The 18,961-nt window shown below is 51.9% G+C and overlaps 1 protein-coding gene across 3 annotated transcripts in view; it reads right to left on the bottom strand.

The window, feature by feature from the left end:
- The window catches only part of VARS2 (valyl-tRNA synthetase 2, mitochondrial), a 140,570-nt gene that overhangs the window by 60,868 nt on the left and 60,741 nt on the right, over positions 1-18,961 (bottom strand). For all 3 annotated transcript variants that reach the window (XM_069241939.1, XM_069241942.1, XM_069241941.1), the window contains 3 exons: positions 1,977-2,080; positions 1,219-1,300; positions 794-870 (listed from right to left, as the gene is read on the bottom strand). In XM_069241939.1, coding sequence (XP_069098040.1) covers positions 794-870; positions 1,219-1,300; positions 1,977-2,080 — 263 coding nt within the window. The remainder of the gene's footprint in view (positions 1-793; positions 871-1,218; positions 1,301-1,976; positions 2,081-18,961) is intronic.

Genomic DNA, 18,961 nt, shown 5'->3' with positions numbered 1-18,961 from the left:
CTCGGCTTGACACATTGGGACATGACGATTGCAGGGCGCTTGTAAAGACAAAGTACAGGGCATGTGCCAGACATGTACACGAGACTTGTCCTGTAGACGGGGGCAATCCTACTCTAGCACCAAGACGCCCTCGCTAGCAACAATATGCCACAGTATGCCACAGCATGCCACAGCAGTGCTGCCTTTGGGATTTGGAGAGTCCTAGGAAGTCATATAACACTCACAAGTGAACATTTCAATGCTTTGAAACCCAAGTCTTAGTTTTAGAAGGGGGCGAGGGAAGGCTGGGACCCTCTGCATGTTTCTCACAGGATCTTCTCTCATACCTCAGGTTTCCTCCCCTTTCCTACCCTTCGGTCCCCTCCTTTGAGAGCTCTTACAATACTACAATGTGCTTCACCCTGCGGCATCCGTCCCCTACCTCTCTTCACTCTGACACTTCTTGCTACTTCTTGCTTTTAGCCCACGATCGCTGCCTATAAACCACACAGTGATGAAGTCACCTTTATGTGTTCTGGATTTCTTGGCTTTAGTTGCTTATTTACTGAACATTGGCCTTGGAAGCTCTCTGGATCGTGCCCCAGCTCTCGAGCGGAGTCTCTCAGTGACACTGGACAAGCCTTGTCGAGTGACCAGAGATAAGTTCATTTCCCCCTGCGCTGCATGAGTGGTCGGTGGCTGGATGAGGCCTACAGGACACAAACTGAAGTAACCACCTGGCAGCCTCAGCACCTGACAACAAACACTGAAATGAAGGACACCAATCCATGCGTGTGGAGCGCATCAGCCTTACCTGATGTCCGACAGCCACTTCTTCCAGACCTTGCCATGCACACTGGGGATGATCTGCAGGCGGCCGGAGTCCACAGCCTGCAGGGAAGAAACAAGAAGCGCTCATGGGGAGAAACCTCCCAAGCAAGAGAAGAGAACACAGCCACCCCGGAGCCCTGGAGACACAAGGACCCTCCAGAAATCAGGGCACAAAAGTTCAAGAACTGCAAGCCAGAACCGTCAGGGTAACCCTGGGAGAACCCCCAGGAACCCAATAACTCCTGGGAACCCCCATAGGTGTGTGTTCCCCTTCCCTGTAAGTCAGAGCTGGTGTCTGGGATGCTGAGAGTGAATGGTGCAATAAACACTGGTGTGTGGAGTTGGCTTAGCAGATATGTTTACGAGGAGTCACACGCGCTGCACATATGTTCACGATGAATGTCTCACCTGTGAGGCAGATTTGGCCATCTCTGCACATCGGACAAACCACTGGCTCTTGAAAAGATACTCCACGACATCACCGGAGCGGCTGCAGGGGCACAAAGGAGATGTGGGGTGAGGTGTGGAACACAAGGACAGGAGGCGCACAAGGAATGGGCCTGGTGTTCTGAGACACCTTATGGTGATAGATGCTCTTTAGAAAAGGCAAACATGAATAGTATCAGGGGATGGGGATATTGATGAGTTCTGAGATTTGTGTTTGTCTTTTCCATTCTTGTAGGAGACAGGGACAGAGTGTCGCCACGGAGGCGGAGAGCTCCCTGGGCGACTTCTCTCAGATTGCCCCAGAGGCAGCTTCTGAGCCAGGTCTGGGATGTTTTCTCTTTCAGCTTCATCCCCTTATGATACTGAGGTGATGATGTGGCTTACACTTGCCTTGGGGTGCACCTTGGGGGACACCAAGCTCAGCTGGGGGCCTTAAAGGCTCAGCACAGTTCTGGGCAGCTGGGAGCCTCCAGGCTTCAGATGCTACAAAGCCATTGTTTCATTCTGTTTTGTTTAGAAAGAGGAACTTTTGGGCTGAGTTATATTGGGGTGGACCCCATGACTTCGATCCTAGTAACCCCCTGCAGGCCCTTTCACCATCACCCAGGGTCCATTTCACCCCCCCCCCACAGTTATTTCATTATTTCACAGAGCAGCTCCTGCAGCGGTCACCTGTGCAAGCCCCAGGCGCTGGGCCAGAGCGAGCTCTGCACTATTACCTGCAGACGGGAAGCAGCATGGAGTGATCTCTTGTGCCTCGGTAGAGTCCTTGTTGTCTCAGAGCGGCCACCACCTTGTCGCGTGCATGGAACCGGCCAACACCCTTCAAGAGAACACAGCGAAGGTTACGTCCAGGTGACCTGACGTACGGACGAGGCGTTAAAGGGAAAGAATCGGGGTAAAAGGATCCATAGAAGAAAGGTATATCAGGGGAGTAAAGAAGACAGAAATGGAGAGTGATAGATAACAGAGAGAGAGCAGCAGAGCAAAGCCATGAAAGAGCCTAGAGGCAGCGATGAAGAGGGATGAGTGAACCAGAGCAACCTCTCTACGTGGAGCCCAGGCGCTTCCCGTGCTCTTCTGCTGGCTCCTTGTATGGCTGGGATTGCGAGCATCTTCTGTAACATCTGAGGTTCATCTAGACCTAGCCGGGGCACCAGAGGAGAGGCAGAACTGACAGCCTGCACTGAAGCCCTCTGGGGGACTTCACTCAGAGTCCGTCCTACTCATCAGATTGCACGTCACCTGCAACGTGTGCATCCTTTACAGGAGACTCTGTGCACACCCTGTGCCTGTCTTAAGACGCGCCTCAAGCTGGGCGAGTAAGGACCCAACTTCAGGAAACTCCTCGACGCAAGGAGAGTCGCACGCCTCATAGATAACTCCAGCTCCAGGATGGGCCTGGATTCTCCTGGAGCTGCTGTCAACCTACAGAAAACTGTGAGTAGATTTAAAAAACAAACATACTGGTGCCTATAGCGAACAGTACCAGGAGGGCTGCAATGCGGTACTTGGAACCTGTGTTAATGGAGATGTATTTTTAATCTACCAGATCATATTTCAGAGTTGGCAACACTGCACTCTGGATACATCCTGGAAATGTGCAAGTGGACAAAAGCTTCTGCAGGTCAGTAATGAACCCGTTCCCGCCCCACAGACCTTCTCTTCCCCTTTGTTTACGTTGACAGACAAGATCTCGCCTGGAGCGAAAATGTAACTTAAAGTTGGCCTCGCTCCATATTTGTAAATACAACTTAGAACATGCAAACAAACAAAAAAAAACTGCGAGTACTCAGTAGAATTGTCACAGCTAATGCAAGTGGCAATAAGAGCAGCAACGCGATCTATTGGGTTTGCCAATGCTGGTTTGCTTTTGCATAGAAAAAAAATGACAAATCTCAAAATAGTGGCTGGAGCGTGCACGTATGTTGTTATGTTATGAGGCACCTGATGTCACCACGGCCATCTTCAATTATAGTTCCTTGATAAAACACCATCCCAAAATGGCCGCAGGCGGGTGGCGTCATAAGGTATTCACACGCCACAGCAGCCGCCCTCTTTTATAAAGCAAAAGTACTCTACCCTGGCTGCTGCTATCACACTGCGTACTCGCATCAAAGGGGCCTCCAGGAGCGGCGCTTTCTTTTTTTAAAAATGCATTCGAAGACAGACACTGCAGTGTGCAGATACAATGTGATGCCCCCTTGTCCATTTTAGGTTCAATCTACCATTCAAGGGTGACCAAAAGCTGTTTCAGAACAGCACGAAACAAGTCACCGGGCTGGCGTTCCTCAGGCCTCACCTGCATCGCATCAGGAGGTAACGTGGGTCGCCAGGGTGATGTCTGTGCGCAGTGCCTCAGATCTCTGTGTATTAAACTGAAAACCCAATCCTGCTCAGCATCTGTGCAGGTGACAGGAAGTAATGGGTGTAAGATGGGGCTGCAGCACAGACCTGTGCAGAGGAGGAGAGATTTCTGCTAACTGCACAGGGTCAGCCAAAATGCAAAGCAGGAAACCAGATATTCAAAGGGCGCTCGTTGAAGGGAGATAAACTGGCTCAGACAGACGTTGCGCTGGACCTGATGTGATGGATGTAGGAAAGTGCCATCTTGCCTGGCATGTTACCCCCATTTTTCACTGTATAAATGTTGTTTTAGTTGTATGTGTCACTGGGACCCTGCCAGCCAGGGCCCCAGTGCTCATAAGTGTACCTGACTGTGTTACCTGTGTTATGCCTAACTGTCTCACTGAGGCTCTGCTATCCAGAACCTCAGTGGTTATGCTCTCTCATTTCTTTCAAATTGTCACTAACAGGCTAGTGACCAATTTTACCAATTTACATTGGCTTACTGGAACACCCTTATAATTCCCTAGTATATGGTACTGAGGTACCCAGGGTATTGGGGTTCCAGGAGATCCCTATGGGGTGCAGCATTTCTTTTGCCACCCATAGGGAGCTCTGACAATTCTTACACAGGCCTGCCACTGCAGCCTGAGTGAAATAACGTCCACGTTATTACACAGCCATTTTAACACTGCACTTAAGTAACTTATAAGTCACCTATATGTCTAACCTTTACCTGGTAAAGGTTGGGTGCTAAGTTACTTAGTGTGTGGGCACCCTGGCACTAGCCAAGGTGCCCCCACGTTGTTCAGGGCCAATTCCCCGGACTTTGTGACTGCGGGGACACCATTACACGTGTGCACTACATATAGGTCACTACCTATATGTAGCTTCACAATGGTAACTCCGAATATGGCCATGTAACATGTCTATGATCATGGAATTGCCCCCTCTATACCATCCTGGCATAGTTCGCACAATCCCATGATCCCAGTGGTCTGTAGCACAGACCCTGGTACTGCCAAACTGCCTTTCCCGGGGTTTCACTGCAGCTGCTGCTGCTGCCAACCCCTCAGACAGGCTTCTGCTCTCCTGGGGTCCAGCCAGGCCTGGCCCAGGATGGCTGAACAAAGGACTTCCTCTGAGAGAGGGTGTTACACCCTCTCCCTTTGGAAAATGGTGTGAAGGCAGGGGAGGAGTATCCTCCCCCAGCCTCTGGAAATGCTTTCATGGGCACACATGGTGCCCATTTCTGCATAAGCCAGTCTACACCGGTTCAGGGACCCCCTCAGCCCTGCTCTGGCGCGAAACTGGACAAAGGAAAGGGGAGTGACCACTCCCCTGACCTGTACCTCCCCTGGGAGGTGCCCAGAGCTCCTCCAGTGTGCTCCAGACCTCTGCCATCTTGGAAACAGAGGTGCTGCTGGCACACTGGACTGCTCTGAGTGGCCAGTGCCATCAGGTGACGTCAGAGACTCCTTCTGATAGGCTCCTTCAGGTGTTGCTAGCCTATCCTCTCTCCTAGGTAGCCAAACCCTCTTTTCTGGCTATTTAGGGTCTCTGTACCTGGGGATTCCTTAGATAACGAATGCAAGAGCTCATCCGAGTTCCTCTGCATCTCTCTCTTCACCTTCTGCCAAGGGATCGACTGCTGACCGGTCTGGAAGCCTGCAAAACTGCAACAAAGTAGCAAAGACGACTACTGCAACTCTGTAACGCTGATCCTGCCGCCTTCTCGACTGTTTTCTGGTGGTGCATGCTGTGGGGGTAGTCTGCCTCCTCTCTGCACTAGAAGCTTTGAAGAAATCTCCCGTGGGTCGACGGAATCGTCCCCCTGCAACCGCAGGCACAAAAGAACTGCATCACCGGTAATTGGGTCTCCTCTCAGCACGACGAGCGAGGTCCCTTGAATCCAGCAACTCTGTCCAAGTGACCCCCACAGTCCAGTGACTCTTCAGTCCAAGTTTGGTTGAGGTAAGTCGTTGCTTCCCCACGCCAGACTGCATTGCTGGGAACCACGACTTTTGCAGCTACTCTGGCCTCCGTGCACTTCCGGCGGAAATTCTTTATGCACAGTCCAGCCTGGGTCCACGGCACTCTAACCTGCATTGCACGACCTCCTAAGTTGTCCTCCGGCGACGTGGGACTCCTTTGTGCGACTTCGGGTGAGCACCGTTTCACGCATCCTCGTAGTGCCTGTTTCTGGCACTTCTGCGGGTGCTGCCTGCTGCTGAGAGGGCTCCTTGTCTTGCTCGACGCCCCCTCTGTCCCCAGACGCAATTGGCGAAATCCTGGTCCCTCCTGGGCCACAGCAGCATCCAAAAACCCTTACCGCACGATTTGCAGCTAGCAAGGCTTGTTGGCGGTCTTTCTTCAGGAAAACACTTCTGCACGACTCTCCACGGCATGGGGATCCATCCTCCAAAGGGGAAGTCTCTAGCCCTTGTCGTTCCTGCAGAACCTTCAGCTTCTACTGTCCAGTAGCAGCTTCTTTGAACCCACAGCTGGCATTTCCTGGGCATCTGCCCATCTCCGACCTGCTTATGACTTTTGGACTTGGTCCCCTAGTTCCACAGGTACCCTCGACTGGAAATCCATCGTTGTTGCATTGCTGGTTTGTGTCTTTCCTGCAGAATTCCCCTATCACGACTTCTATGTCCTTTGGGGAACTTTAGTGCACTTTGCACTCACTTTTCAGGGTCTTGGGGTGGGCTATTTTTCTAACCCTTACTATTTTCTAATAGTCCCAGCGACCCTCTACAAGGTCACATAGGTTTGGGGTCCATTCGTGGTTCGCATTCCACTTTTGGAGTATATGGTTTGTGTTGCCCCTATCCCTTTGTGTCCCCATTGCATCCTATTGTAACTATACATTGTTTGCACTGTTTTCTAAGACTATACTGCATATTTTTGCTATTGTGTATATATATCTTGTGTATATTTGCTATCTTCATACTGAGGGTACTCACTGAGATACTTTGGCATATTGTCATAAAAATAAAGTACCTTTATATTTAGTATATCTGTGTATTGTGTTTTCTTATGATATTGTGCAAGTGACACTAGTGGTACTGTAGGAGCTTCACTCGTCTCCTAGTTCAGCCTAAGCTGCTCTGCTAAGCTACCATTATCTATCAGCCTAAGCTGCTAGACACCCTATACACTAATAAGGGATAACTGGGCCTGGTGCAAGGTGCAGGTACCCCTTGGTACTCACTACAAGCCAGTCCAGCCTCCTACATTGGTAAACCGGGGTTCCAGTGACTTGACAGGCAGATGCCAATCCTGCTGCCTTCAGTTAATGGAAATATTCTACGTCTCTTGAGCTGGGATAAACCAGAGGCTTCCGAAGAGTCCTCCTGAAAAGCTCAACGACCCCCAGTGTAAGAGATGCTCCGTCAATCTACCAACCAAGGCCACTGATGCAACCCGTGCCCGGGGCTACTGCTGAGACTCTAGCAGAGCCGGGAGGGGCATCGCTGATATAGATACTGGAGGTCAAGAGAAATCATCACCAAGACCAGTGAGCAGAGGATGGGCCACCACTAAGATTTAGCAGGACAGAGCGAGTCATCGACAACAGACCAAGGATGAGTCCTCGGTAACTGGTCCTGGACAGGGAGAGAAGCCGCCACCATCAGCGCCTACAGGACCCACCAGTGGTATGAGGTGGACACTAAGAAAGGCTGATTGTTCATCTCAAATGGTCATTCAAAACTGCAAACGTTCAGCAGAATAAAGGCTCGTGAGAACAGAATATGTCTGAAAGAAGTAAACACTCGATGTAAATAATCTGTTTTTGTTGCTTTGAGATGGGCATAGGGAAATATTCACCCAAACAAAAACTGCAGGCTTCGTGTTTTGACACGCACTGAATAATTTGAACTGAAATGGTGAGTATATCCATGGCTTAAGGTTAATCCCGTGTAGGAGGCTGGACTGGCTTGTAGTGAGTACCAAGGGGTACTTGCACCTTGCACCAGGCCCAGTTATCCCTTATTAGTGTATAGGGTGTCTAGCAGCTTAGACTGATAGATAATGGTAGCTTAGCAGAGCAGTTTAGGCTGAACTAGGAGACGTGTGAAGCTACTACAGTACCACAAGTGTCACTTGCACAATATCATAAGAAATCACAATACACAGATATGCTAAAAATAAAGGTACTTTATTTTTATGACAATATGCCAAAGTATCTCAGTGAGTACCCTCAGTATGAGGATAGCAATTATACACAAGTTATATGTACACAATACCAAAAATATGCAGTATAGTCATAGAAAATAGTGCAAACAATGTATAGTTACAATAGGATGCAATGGGGAAACATAGGGATAGGGGCAACACAAACCATATACTCCAGAAGTGGAATGCGAACCACGAATGGACCCCAAACCTATGTGACCTTGTAGAGGGTCGCTGGGACTATTAGAAAATAGTGAGAGTTAGAAAAATAACCCTCCCCAAGACCCTGAAAAGTGAGTGCAAAGTGCACTAAAGTTCCCCAAAGGACAAAGAAGTCGTGTTAGAGGAATAATGCAGGAAAGACACCAACCAACAATGCAACAACTGTGGATTTCCAATCTAGGGTACCTGTGGAACAAGGGGACAAAGTCTAAAAGTCACAAGCAAGTCGGAGATGGGCAGATGCCCAGGAAATGCCAGCTGCGGGTGCAAAGAAGCTTCTACTGGACAGAAGAAGCTGCGGTTTCTGCAGGAACGAAAAGGGCTAGAGACTTCCCCTTTGGTGGACGGATCCCTCTCGCCGCGGAGAGTCGTGCAGAAGTGTTTTCCCGCCGAAAGAACGCCAACAAGCCTTGCTAGCTGCAAATCGTGCGGTTAGCGTTTTTGGAAGCTGCTGCGGCCCAGGAGGGACCAGGAGGTCGCAAATTGGACCAGGAAAGAGAGGGGACGTTGAGCAAGACAAGGAGCCCTCTCAGCAGCAGGTAGCACCCGGAGAAGTGCCAGAAACAGGCACTACGAGGATGCGTGAAACAGTGCTCGCCGAAGTTGCACAAAGGAGTCCCACGTCGCCGGAGACCAACTTAGAAAGTCGTGCAATGCAGGTTAGAGTGCTGTGGACCCAGGCTTGGCTGTGCACGAAGGATTTCCGCCGCAAGTGCACAGGGGCCGGAGTAGCTGCAAAAGTTGCGGTTCCCAGCAATGCAGTCTAGCGAGGTGAGGCAAGGACTTACCTCCACCAAACTTGGACTGAAGAGTCACTGGACTGTGGGAGTCACTTGGACAGAGTTGCTGGATTCGAGGGACCTCGCTCGTCGTGCTGAGAGGAGACCCAAGGGACCGGTAATGCAGCTTTTTGGTGCCTGCGGTTGCAGGGGGAAGATTCCGTCGACCCACTGGAGATTTCTTCGGAGCTTCTGGTGCAGAGAGGAGGCAGACTACCCCCACAGCATGCACAAGCAGGAAAACAGTCGAGAAGGCGGCAGGATCAGCGTTACAGAGTTGCAGTAGTCGTCTTTGCTACTATGTTGCAGTTTTGCAGGCTTCCAGCGCGGTCAGCAGTCGATTCCTTGGCAGAAGGTGAAGAGAGAGATGCAGAGGAACTCTGATGAGCTCTTGCATTCGTTATCTAAAGTTTCCCCAGAGACAGAGACCCTAAATAGCCAGAAAAGAGGGTTTGGCTACCTAGGAGAGAGGATAGGCTACTAACACCTGAAGGAGCCTATCAGAAGGAGTCTCTGACGTCACCTGGTGGCACTGGCCACTCAGAGCAGTCCAGTGTGCTGGCAGCACCTCTGTTTCCAAGATGGTAGAGGTCTGGAGCACACTGGAGGAGCTCTGGACACCTCCCAGGGGAGGTGCAGGTCAGGGGAGTGGTCACTCCCCTTTCCTTTGTCCAGTTTCGCGCCAGAGCAGGGGCTAAGGGGTCCCTGAACCGGTGTATACTGGCTTATGCAGAATTGGGCACATCTGTGCCCAAGAAAGCATTTCCAGAGGCTGGGGGAGGCTACTACTCCCCTGCCTTCACACCATTTTCCAAAGGGAGAGGGCGTAACACCCTCTCTCAGAGGAAGTCCTTTGTTCTGCCATCCTGGGACAAGCCTGGCTTGACCCCAGGGGGGCAGAAACCTGTCTGAGGGGTTGGCAGCAGCAGCAGCTGCAGTGAAACCCCAGGAAAGGCAGTACCAGGGTCTGTGCTACAGACCACTGGGATCATGGAATTGTCCCAATAATGCCAGGATGGCATAGAGGGGGTAATTCCATGATCATAGACATGTTACATGGCCATATTCGGAGTTACCATTGTGAAGCTACATATAGGTAGTGACCTATATGTAGTGCACGCGTGTAATGGTGTCCCCGCACTCACAAAGTTCAGGGAATTGGCCCTGAACAATGTGGGGGCACCTTGGCTAGTGCCAGGGTGCCCTCACACTAAGTAACTTTGCACCTAACCTTTACCAGGTAAAGGTTAGACATATAGGTGACTTATAAGTTACTTAAGTGCAGTGTAAAATGGCTGTGAAATAACGTGGACGTTATTTCACTCAGGCTGCAGTGGCAGGCCTGTGTAAGAATTGTCAGAGTTCCCTATGGGTGGCAAAAGAAATGCTGCAGCCCATAGGGATCTCCTGGAACCCCAATACCCTGGGTACCTCAGTACCATATACTGGGGAATTATAAGGGTGTTCCAGTAAGCCAATATAAATTGGTAAATTGGTCACTAGCCTGTTAGTGACAATTTGGAAAGAAATGAGAGAGCATAACCACTGAGGTTCTGATTAGCAGAGCCTCAGTGAGACAGTTAGTCACTACACAGGTAACACATTCAGGCACACTTATGAGCACTGGGGCCCTGGAGAACAGGGTCCCAGTGACACATACAACTAAAACAACATATATACAGTGAAAAATGGGGGTAACATGCCAGGCAAGATGGTACTTTCCTACATCCCGTTCTGTGGGTAGTTTATACATCAAACTCTAACATGGAGGTACCACGTGTGGGTGAGAGCACATTCCTTCAGCGCAAGGAGATGCTCCGTGGCCCATTTGTTGTCAGATTCTGTTTCTCACAACGAGTCATAATGTTAAATTCCAACTTGGGACCTGCTGGGAGTGTCTTGGGACAGAGTGCGCTACATATAAAAACTTCACATGCTTTAACATACATGGTGCTCCATATGTAACATTACAGACCAGGTCTTAGCAGAGCCCAGCATCTCTTGGCTCATTAACGGCATGGTTATTAGGGATTTTTTTACATCACTTCAAGTGGATGGATTGGTTAGAAATCATAATTTTATTAAATGGCACTCAACGCAGAATTTATTTGCCAAAGTACACTGAAAAATGAAATATAATTCTATTAAAGACTTAAAGGGCTGTTACTTTGAAGATCATTCAAGTACTCAATTTATGCTTTGGGTCTAAAGGTTAATCCAGATTCTGAGCTCAGCTCTCACATCCATGGCTTGTCCACCCCTATGTCCAGCATGCAGGTCACCCACAAGGCGCTATACCACTCACAGCACACAACTGGGGAAGGGTGAAGTAGTGTCAGAGTTCACTCCACCGCCTAATAATGAAATACTCCATGTATGGAAGCTCGAGGGTAGAAGCAAAGACGACGAAACGTAGAGAAAAGCATCGCTGTGCGATGGAAAAGGTGTCTCCTTCCAGGAGAGAGGACACAAGGTGCAGGCACACATGTTTGGGTACCAACATACTCTAAGGTCAAAGACTTCATACAGAAACTATTCGGGGTTCAGAAGGAAGCCGCACACATTTCACTCGGCTGTGCCCACGGAGGAAGCAGGTGACACGGAATCAGCCGGGGTCGGTGGCCTTTCTGGTGGAAGGAGGCTGTCGGCAGTCCACCAGGAGGCTGGTGGTCATGGCAGAGCCACCATCGGATCAGGCCCGACACATTCAGACGTGTTCCTTAAGTTCCCATGCATCCCTTCATCCCTTCCAAGAATCAGAGGAGACGGGGCCCGAAGGATGCTAAGCGCGCCTGGGAGATTGCAAGAATCATTTGTCTCACACTGCAACTGATGCACTGGGAATGGGGTGGAGGGCAGGATAATTGTCCCCCACTCTAACCCCGTCAGCCCTTAGAAGTAAGAAGCCAGCCTTTGACCATGACGTGCCTTAGTGGAGATCTCAATGCTGCCCCCGCCCCCCAAGAGGAGCGGTGATTTGGGGGTGGGGGGCAATAGCAGAAGGCAGTCTGGGGTGGACCAAGGGCTTCACTAGAGACCCCTAATGGTCCTCAGAGACAACAAGGGCCTGATGGAGCCCCCAGTAAAACTAAGATGGCTGCCAGTCACGCGCACATATGCACAGCAGCCATCATGTAATGCAGCTCATGTTGGGCAAGGCTTGTGTTTGTCTGCATGTATGTGATGCATTGTGGGGCGACATCAGCTCTCGCCAGACAACTGAAGCCGCTTGTAGGAGAGACCCAAAAACTGAATAAATCACAACAAAATGGTTACTAAAGCCATGAGACTACACTTTGTAACAAATCAATCAATCAATCAATCATATCATTTATAAAGCGCACTATGTACCCGTCAGGGTTTCGAGGCGCTGGGGGGGTGGGGGGGGGGGGGGAAGGGCGCTGCTAGCGTTCGTAGAGCCAAGTCTTGAGGAGTCTCCTGAAGGTGAGGAGGTCCTGGGTCTGGCGTAGAGAGGTGGGGAGAGAGTTCCAGGTCTTGGCGGCGAGGAAGGAGAAGGATCTGCCGCCAGAGGTCTTGCGCTGGATTCGGGGGACGTTGGCGAGGGCGAGGTCGGCAGAGCGGAGTTGACGTGTGGGGACGTAGAAGTTGAGTCTGGTGTTGAGGTAGGTGGGTCCGGTGTCGTGTAGAGCCTTGTGAGCGTGGATGAGGAGTTTGAAGGTGATCCTTTTTTCCACGGGGAGCCAGTGGAGGTCCTTCAGGTGCGGGGAGATGTGGCATCGGCGGGGTATGTCGAGTATCAGGCAGGCGGATGCGTTCTGGATGCGCTGGAGTCGGTTGATGTCTTTTGTTGGGATGCCTGTGTAGAGTACGTTGCCGTAGTCAAGTCTGCTACTGACGAGGGCTTGAGTTACCGTCTTTCTGGTTCCTGTTGGGATCCACTTGAAGATTCTGCGGAGCATTCGGAGGGTGCTGAAACAAGAAGAGGAGACGGCGTTGACCTGTTTGGACATGGTGAGAGCGGAGTTGAGGATGAACCCGAGGTTTCTTGCGTGGTTGGCTGGGGTGGGTGGTGGTCCGAGGGCAGTGGGCCACCAGGAGTCGTTCCAGGCCGAGGGGGTGCGTCAGAGGATGAGGACTTCCGTCTTGTCGGAGTGGAGCTTCAGGCGGCTGTTGTTCATCCACTTGGCGATGGATTTTAGTCCCTCGTGGAGGTTGGTTTTGGCGGTGAGAGGGTCTTTGGTCAGGGAGAGGACGAGCTGGGTGTCGTCGGCGTAGGAGATGATGCTGAGTTTGTGTTGACGGGCCACTTTTGCAAGGGGGCCATGTAGACGTTGAACAACGTTGGGCTGAGAGAGGAGCCTTGGGGGACGCCGCAGATGAGGTTGGTGGCTTTGGAGCGGAAGGGGGAGAGCCGGACTCTCTGGGTTCTGTCGGAGAGGAAGGATGAGATCCAGTTGAGGGCTTAGTCTTGGATGCCGGCTTCGTGGAGATGGGCCAGTAGGGTGCGGTGGCAGACTGTGTCGAAAGCGGCTGATAGGTCGAGGAGGATGAGGGCTGAGGTTTCGCCGTTGTCCATTTGCTGTCTGATGTCATCAGTGGCGGCGAGGAGTGCGGTCTCGGTGCTGTGGTTTCGTCTGAATCCAGATTGAGAGGGGTCTAGGATGGAGTTGTCTTCTAGGAAGTGGGCGAGCTGTGCGTTGACGATCTTCTCGATAACTTTTGCTGGAAAGGGGAGGAGAGAGATCGGTCGGAAGTTTTTGAGATCGTTGGGGTCAGCCTTGGGTTTCTTGAGGAGGGGTTGGATTTCTGCGTGCTTCCAGCTGTCCGGGAAGGTGGCGGTGTTGAAGGAGAGGTTGATGATCTTGCGGAGTTTGGGGGCGATGGTGGTGTCGGCTTTGTTGAAAACGTGATGTGGGCATGGGTCCGTGGGAGAGCCTGAGTGGATGGAATTCATGGTTGTTAGGGTTTCGGCGTCGTCCACTTGGGTCCAGGCGGTGAGGCGGCAGGCGTGGGCGGAGTCGTCAGGGGTGGGGACTGGCGGAGGTGCGGTGTTGAAGCTGTCATGGATGGCTGCGATTTTCTGGTGGAAGAAGGTGGAGAGGTCGTCGCAGAGTTTCTGGGAGGGTGGGACGTCGTTGATGTTGGAGCTTGGGTTGGAGAGTTCCTTCACGATGCGGAAGAGTTCTTTGCAATCGTGGGCGTTGTTGTTGAGGCGTTCAGTGAAGTGAGCGCGCTTGGCGAGTCGGATCCGTTGGTGGTGATCGCGGTTGGCGTCTTTGAGGGTGGCGAGGTTGTCGGGTGTGCGCTTGAGGATCCATTTCTTCTTGAGCTTCTGGCAGGTGCCTTTGGAGGTGGTCAGTTCTTCTGTGAACCAGGCTGGTTTTTTCTTACCTTGGTTGGTGGTGGGTTTCTTGAGTGGAGCTAAGGTGTCGGCGCAGTCGAGGATCCATTGATGGAGGTTGATGGCGGCGGCGCTCGGGTCGGTGGAGTCGGGTGGTGGGTTTTTGGCGAGAGAGCTGGTTAGCTGGTCTTCGGTGACTTTTCCCCAGCGGCGGTGAGGTGGTAGAGGGATGCGGTGGTGTTCGGTGTTTCTCTTGAAGGAAAAATGGACGCAGTGATGGTCGGTCCAGTGGAGTTCGGAGGTGTGGCTGAAGGAGATGTGATTGCTTGAGGTGAAGAGGGGGTCAAGCGTGTGTCCGGCGAAGTGGGTGGGAGTGTTGACCAGTTGGTGGAGACCGAAGTTGAGGAGGTTGGTGGTCAGTGAAGCGGTGTTGGCGTCGTCGTTGTTTTCCAGATGGAAGTTTAGGTCTCCCAGGAGAATGTAGTCTGGAGATGCGAGGGCGTGGGTGCTTACGAGGTCGGAGATGGTGTCGCTGAAGGGGGCTCTTGGTCCTGGAGGGCGGTATAGGAGGGTTCCTCTGGCATGTTTTACAAGATTCTGTCCTTCGAAAAGGCCATTTGTTAAGCAGAATTCAGAGGGAGTCAGCGTCCTCCTCATTTTACACCGTTGAGCTAGAAGTAAATATCTCCTTCTTAGGTGCTCTCTACGGCGTGTATAACATTTTGTACACATGGGTGCAACTTTGAGCATTCTCAAACCCCGTTGGGTATGTTATTAAGGGAAGGAGGGTACACGTTGTATCATAACAATAATTGTGTACAGCTGATTTCTACCACTAAAGTGATCTTGCATCTAGTCAGTCGTAAACTCTGCAGCTTGGGGGCAGCAAGGAGCTCGTGTGTGTCAGGAAATGAGGCTGTTTATAGGGGTGATTGGGTACCGGCTCTAAAGGGCGGGCTCTGAATGCGACACTGAGCGCCTTTAAATGAAAGTGCTCGTCACCAGTGGAATATGAGCCACCAGCCGAAACTTGAAGGGGCCCCTGCAAAGTACCAGGAGGGGTTGCCCTCCCCTGGACCCAGTCACGGGCCTGCGCCCCTGCACAGTGTACTGTGCTGAGGGGGGCCTCCTGCAGCTCGCCCCCCCCCCCTCCCCCGCTGTGTGCACTGGGTCACTGCAAGCACTGCACTAACATCTCTCACCATCTGCTCTACTGAGGGTGGGGCCCAGTCGTGATCAAGGAGGGTGTAGGCCTGCCGCCCCCCCCCTCGCAGCGTACTGTGCCGAGGAGGCCTCCTGGAGGTCGGGGGCACCCCGCACAGTGGGGGCTGCGGGGGCCTTTGTTACGCCACTGAGGGTGGGGCCCAGTCACAGCCATGGAGGGTGGAGGCCTGTATGATCCTGATGGATGAGGCCAAGTAATACTGGGGCTGGGGCCCCATCAAGGCAGACACTTGAGATCAGGTGCGATGGGAAGTCTCAGACAGGGACAGGGTGCACCCACTCTTGGTAAAGAGTGGGGGAGTCACGCAGGACTAGTTGGGCCATGGAGATTAGTACCGTAAAGTGGGCAGACGGACCAGAGCCACGACTGATCTGTATGAGGGAGCTACCTTCTAAAGTTACAGAGCTAAAAACGTTGGAATTTAATGCAGCAAATTCAGTTACCAAAGGATCAGATGAATTCCATCCATCGAGTTTCAAGTTTATTTCATTTATGGACGTCCAAACGAGGTCCACATGAAGGACAGACTAAAACACATACTTCCAAAGGCCTAGAAATGACATGTTCATCATGCCCCACTAAAAACAATGAGGACCGAGGCAAAGTGCAGGTAACTGTGCTATAAATACTATATAGTTAATATATATTTAAAAAAATACTTTAAAAAGTTAAAAATTCTATAAGAGAACATTTCATTTGGAGGGGCCTAAAGTGACTGTATTACCCCTGATAATTGAGGACTTATGGGTCTCGGCCATTGACGATGGCGAAGCCGGCAACGAAGAAGGGCTCGTGTCAAGTCTTGGAGATTACACACAGCCGAGGTGTCCTCCTATCCGGCCCACGAAGCGCTACGTGGACGCAACCCCTGCTGCAGCAGAATCTAGAGACGTCCCCCCACACGCGGCATATTCCAGGTGATGTACGGCTGCACTTTACTGCCACAGGATCAGCTATGGGCTGCGAGCCCCTTTGTTAAGCAGGCCTCTCTGTCTAGCTGTAATGCTTAAGGGCGAGGCGGCCTGCTTTAAGGTGGCTTCTAATTGCAGCTGTGAAAGAGCAAAGAGAAGGTCGTAATCTAATTGTGACATATCTACAGCATAAGAAAAACCTCTACAGATTGTGAACTTTCCTTATTACCTGCCAGAATGTATTTGTTTATAAGAGACCTTAGGGTGTCATCACCGCTCCTCACTAGACTGGCAACCCAGGGTACCACCGATGCCAACCCTCACACAACCCCCCTTCTCAAATCCACTCCAAACCTTAGATACATTTCTAATAACTCGTCCTTCCATCCTGTCCAGGATCCCCCCCCTGGTAAGTACAATCTGCGCCGATCCATAGAGCAGAGAGGATGGGTTTGTGCACAAAACCCTCTAGAAGATGCTTCAAGCGTCTCCTGCCAGGTGCCCGAGAGAGAGCGCCCGAGCCCTTACCGGACACTGGGCCTTGCTCATATTCTGTTGTATATGAGCCTTAGCACTGAGGGTCCTACTCAGTTTCTTCCCCAGAGAGGTGAATGATTTCACTGTATCGAACTTCTGCGCTCCCAGGAGCCCTGAGAAAGAAACTGCTCTATTTCGTTTCTTCTTCCCATGAAAGCACATTCTCTTGCTTTTAGAAATATCCGTGCGCCCCTGCGAACTGTTCCAAGGCCTGCAGGCAACTATTTAACCCTTTCGGGGTGAAATGAAGGATTATTATGTCATCCGTATGAAGAAGGCGAACTAATCGTCTCTCGCCCATTACAGGGGCAATAACCTACCTCTGAATTAGGTGATGGGGTAGATCTGAAGTATATAAAGACGAGAGCAATGGGGCTCGCTTGCACCCTTATTTTAACCCACTTGGAGTAGGGGTTTCTTGGGGACGGCCCCTATCACCCCCTAAAAGCGCCCTGCGCCAGGGGGGAGAGTGGGGGAGATCATTACATCTAACAGAGAACCTGGGATGCCCAATCTAGAAAGCTTTACCCACAGAAAAGCACAATCCACTTTATCAACCGCAGTGGAGACATCTGTGTGGCCCACAGAGGCCTCCCCTCTTCTCACGGAGACATCTTGTTCATTCATCACCGAAGGTTGCTAAGTTATCAATGGTTCCATGCTTTTTCCACAACCCAGTTTGCTTTATTGGAGTCATTTTGTTTTCCTGCGCCCACACGCTTAGCTGAGTCAAAAGACATTTCAAAAACACTTTGCCCACCGCATCAAAAGGGCCATTTGACGATAGCTTCCGGGTTATTTTCAATCACAATCCTGAATAGTGGAACAATAATAGTTACCGCCCAAGTTTCGTGACAACTTTTTAAAGCCAGAAATATTACTGTCCTACAATTAGGTGCATCTTGTCTTATTAACGAGGCGGGAATTATCTGCCCGCTGCGGCCGAGCTGCGCACTCCTGTGATGTAACGCAGCCCCTTCCTCATACGGGGAGCCCTCGAGCATGCACCCCACCCCCGGGCCGCTCCTGTACCCCATCAGCGGCACAGAGGCCCGAAATGCAGAGTCCGGCCGGCGTCATCCGTGGCCGCCGGTGAAGATGTAACTCACCAGCCTCATCCGTCGGCGACTAGCGCCTAGAACCGCTCGACAGGCGCTTTGCTGCCCTTGTGCCAACCCGAGGACTGTCAGAGGCTGAGAAGAGGCTTCTCGTCACCCGGGCCTTTTCAACACAGACCCCCTGGTGTCTCTTTCCGGGGGGCGCACCCTCCAGTGCTCCCTAACAAGAGCATGTAGTGGGGGTACCGGGCGGGGTGTCCCCTCGAGGTTACCCTCCATGATTTTCTGGCTGGCACCGCCCAGCTGCTGCATAAACATGTTCCATGTTTCCAATTCCTTTCCCGCCCAACCTCCAGGTTACCGAGCGGGGCTTCTAATGAACCTTTATGGCCACAATCACCCTGTGGTCCCGCTGAGCCCTCCCTGTGTTTCTTAAAATGAAATTTAGCTCTGGACCCTTGAAAACCCCACGACCTGGTAGGAGACACTTTGGAGTCGAACGAAAAGAGGAACATCGAAGGTGAGTAAAAGCGGCACCTTGGATCACCGGGCAGGGAGGGTGGGCAGCCGACCACCACCCGGTCCGAGACTGCTGGGGCCCCTGGGATCTAAGAGTAAACAGGGCAGGGAGGGTGGGCAGCCGACCACCACAGGGTCCGAGACTGCTGGGGCCCCTGGGATCTAAGAGTAAACAGGGCAGGGAGGGTGGGCAGCCGACCACCACAGGGTCCGAGACTGCTGGGGCCCCTCGGATCTAAGAGTAAACAGAGCAGGGAGGGTGGGCATCCGACCACCACAGGGTCCGAGACTGCTGGGGGCCCCTGGGATCTAAGAGTAAACAGGGCAGGGAGGGTGGGCAGCCGACCACCACAGGGTCCGAGACTGCTGGGGCCCCTCGGATCTAAGAGTAAACAGGGCAGGGAGGGTGGGCTGCCGACCACCACAGGGTCCGAGACTGCTGGGGCCCCTGGGATCTAAGAGTAAACAGGGCAGGGAGGGTGGGCAGCCGACCACCACCCGGTCCGAGACTGCTGGGGCCCCTGGGATCTAAGAGTAAACAGAGCAGGGAGGGTGGGCTGCCGACCACCACAGGGTCCGAGACTGCTGGGGGACCCTGGGATCTAAGAGTAAACAGGGCAGGG

Source organism: Pleurodeles waltl, chromosome 6, assembly GCF_031143425.1.
Source record: "Pleurodeles waltl isolate 20211129_DDA chromosome 6, aPleWal1.hap1.20221129, whole genome shotgun sequence".
Taxonomy (NCBI): domain Eukaryota; kingdom Metazoa; phylum Chordata; class Amphibia; order Caudata; family Salamandridae; genus Pleurodeles; species Pleurodeles waltl.
This window is presented reverse-complemented; position numbering and strand designations above follow the sequence as displayed.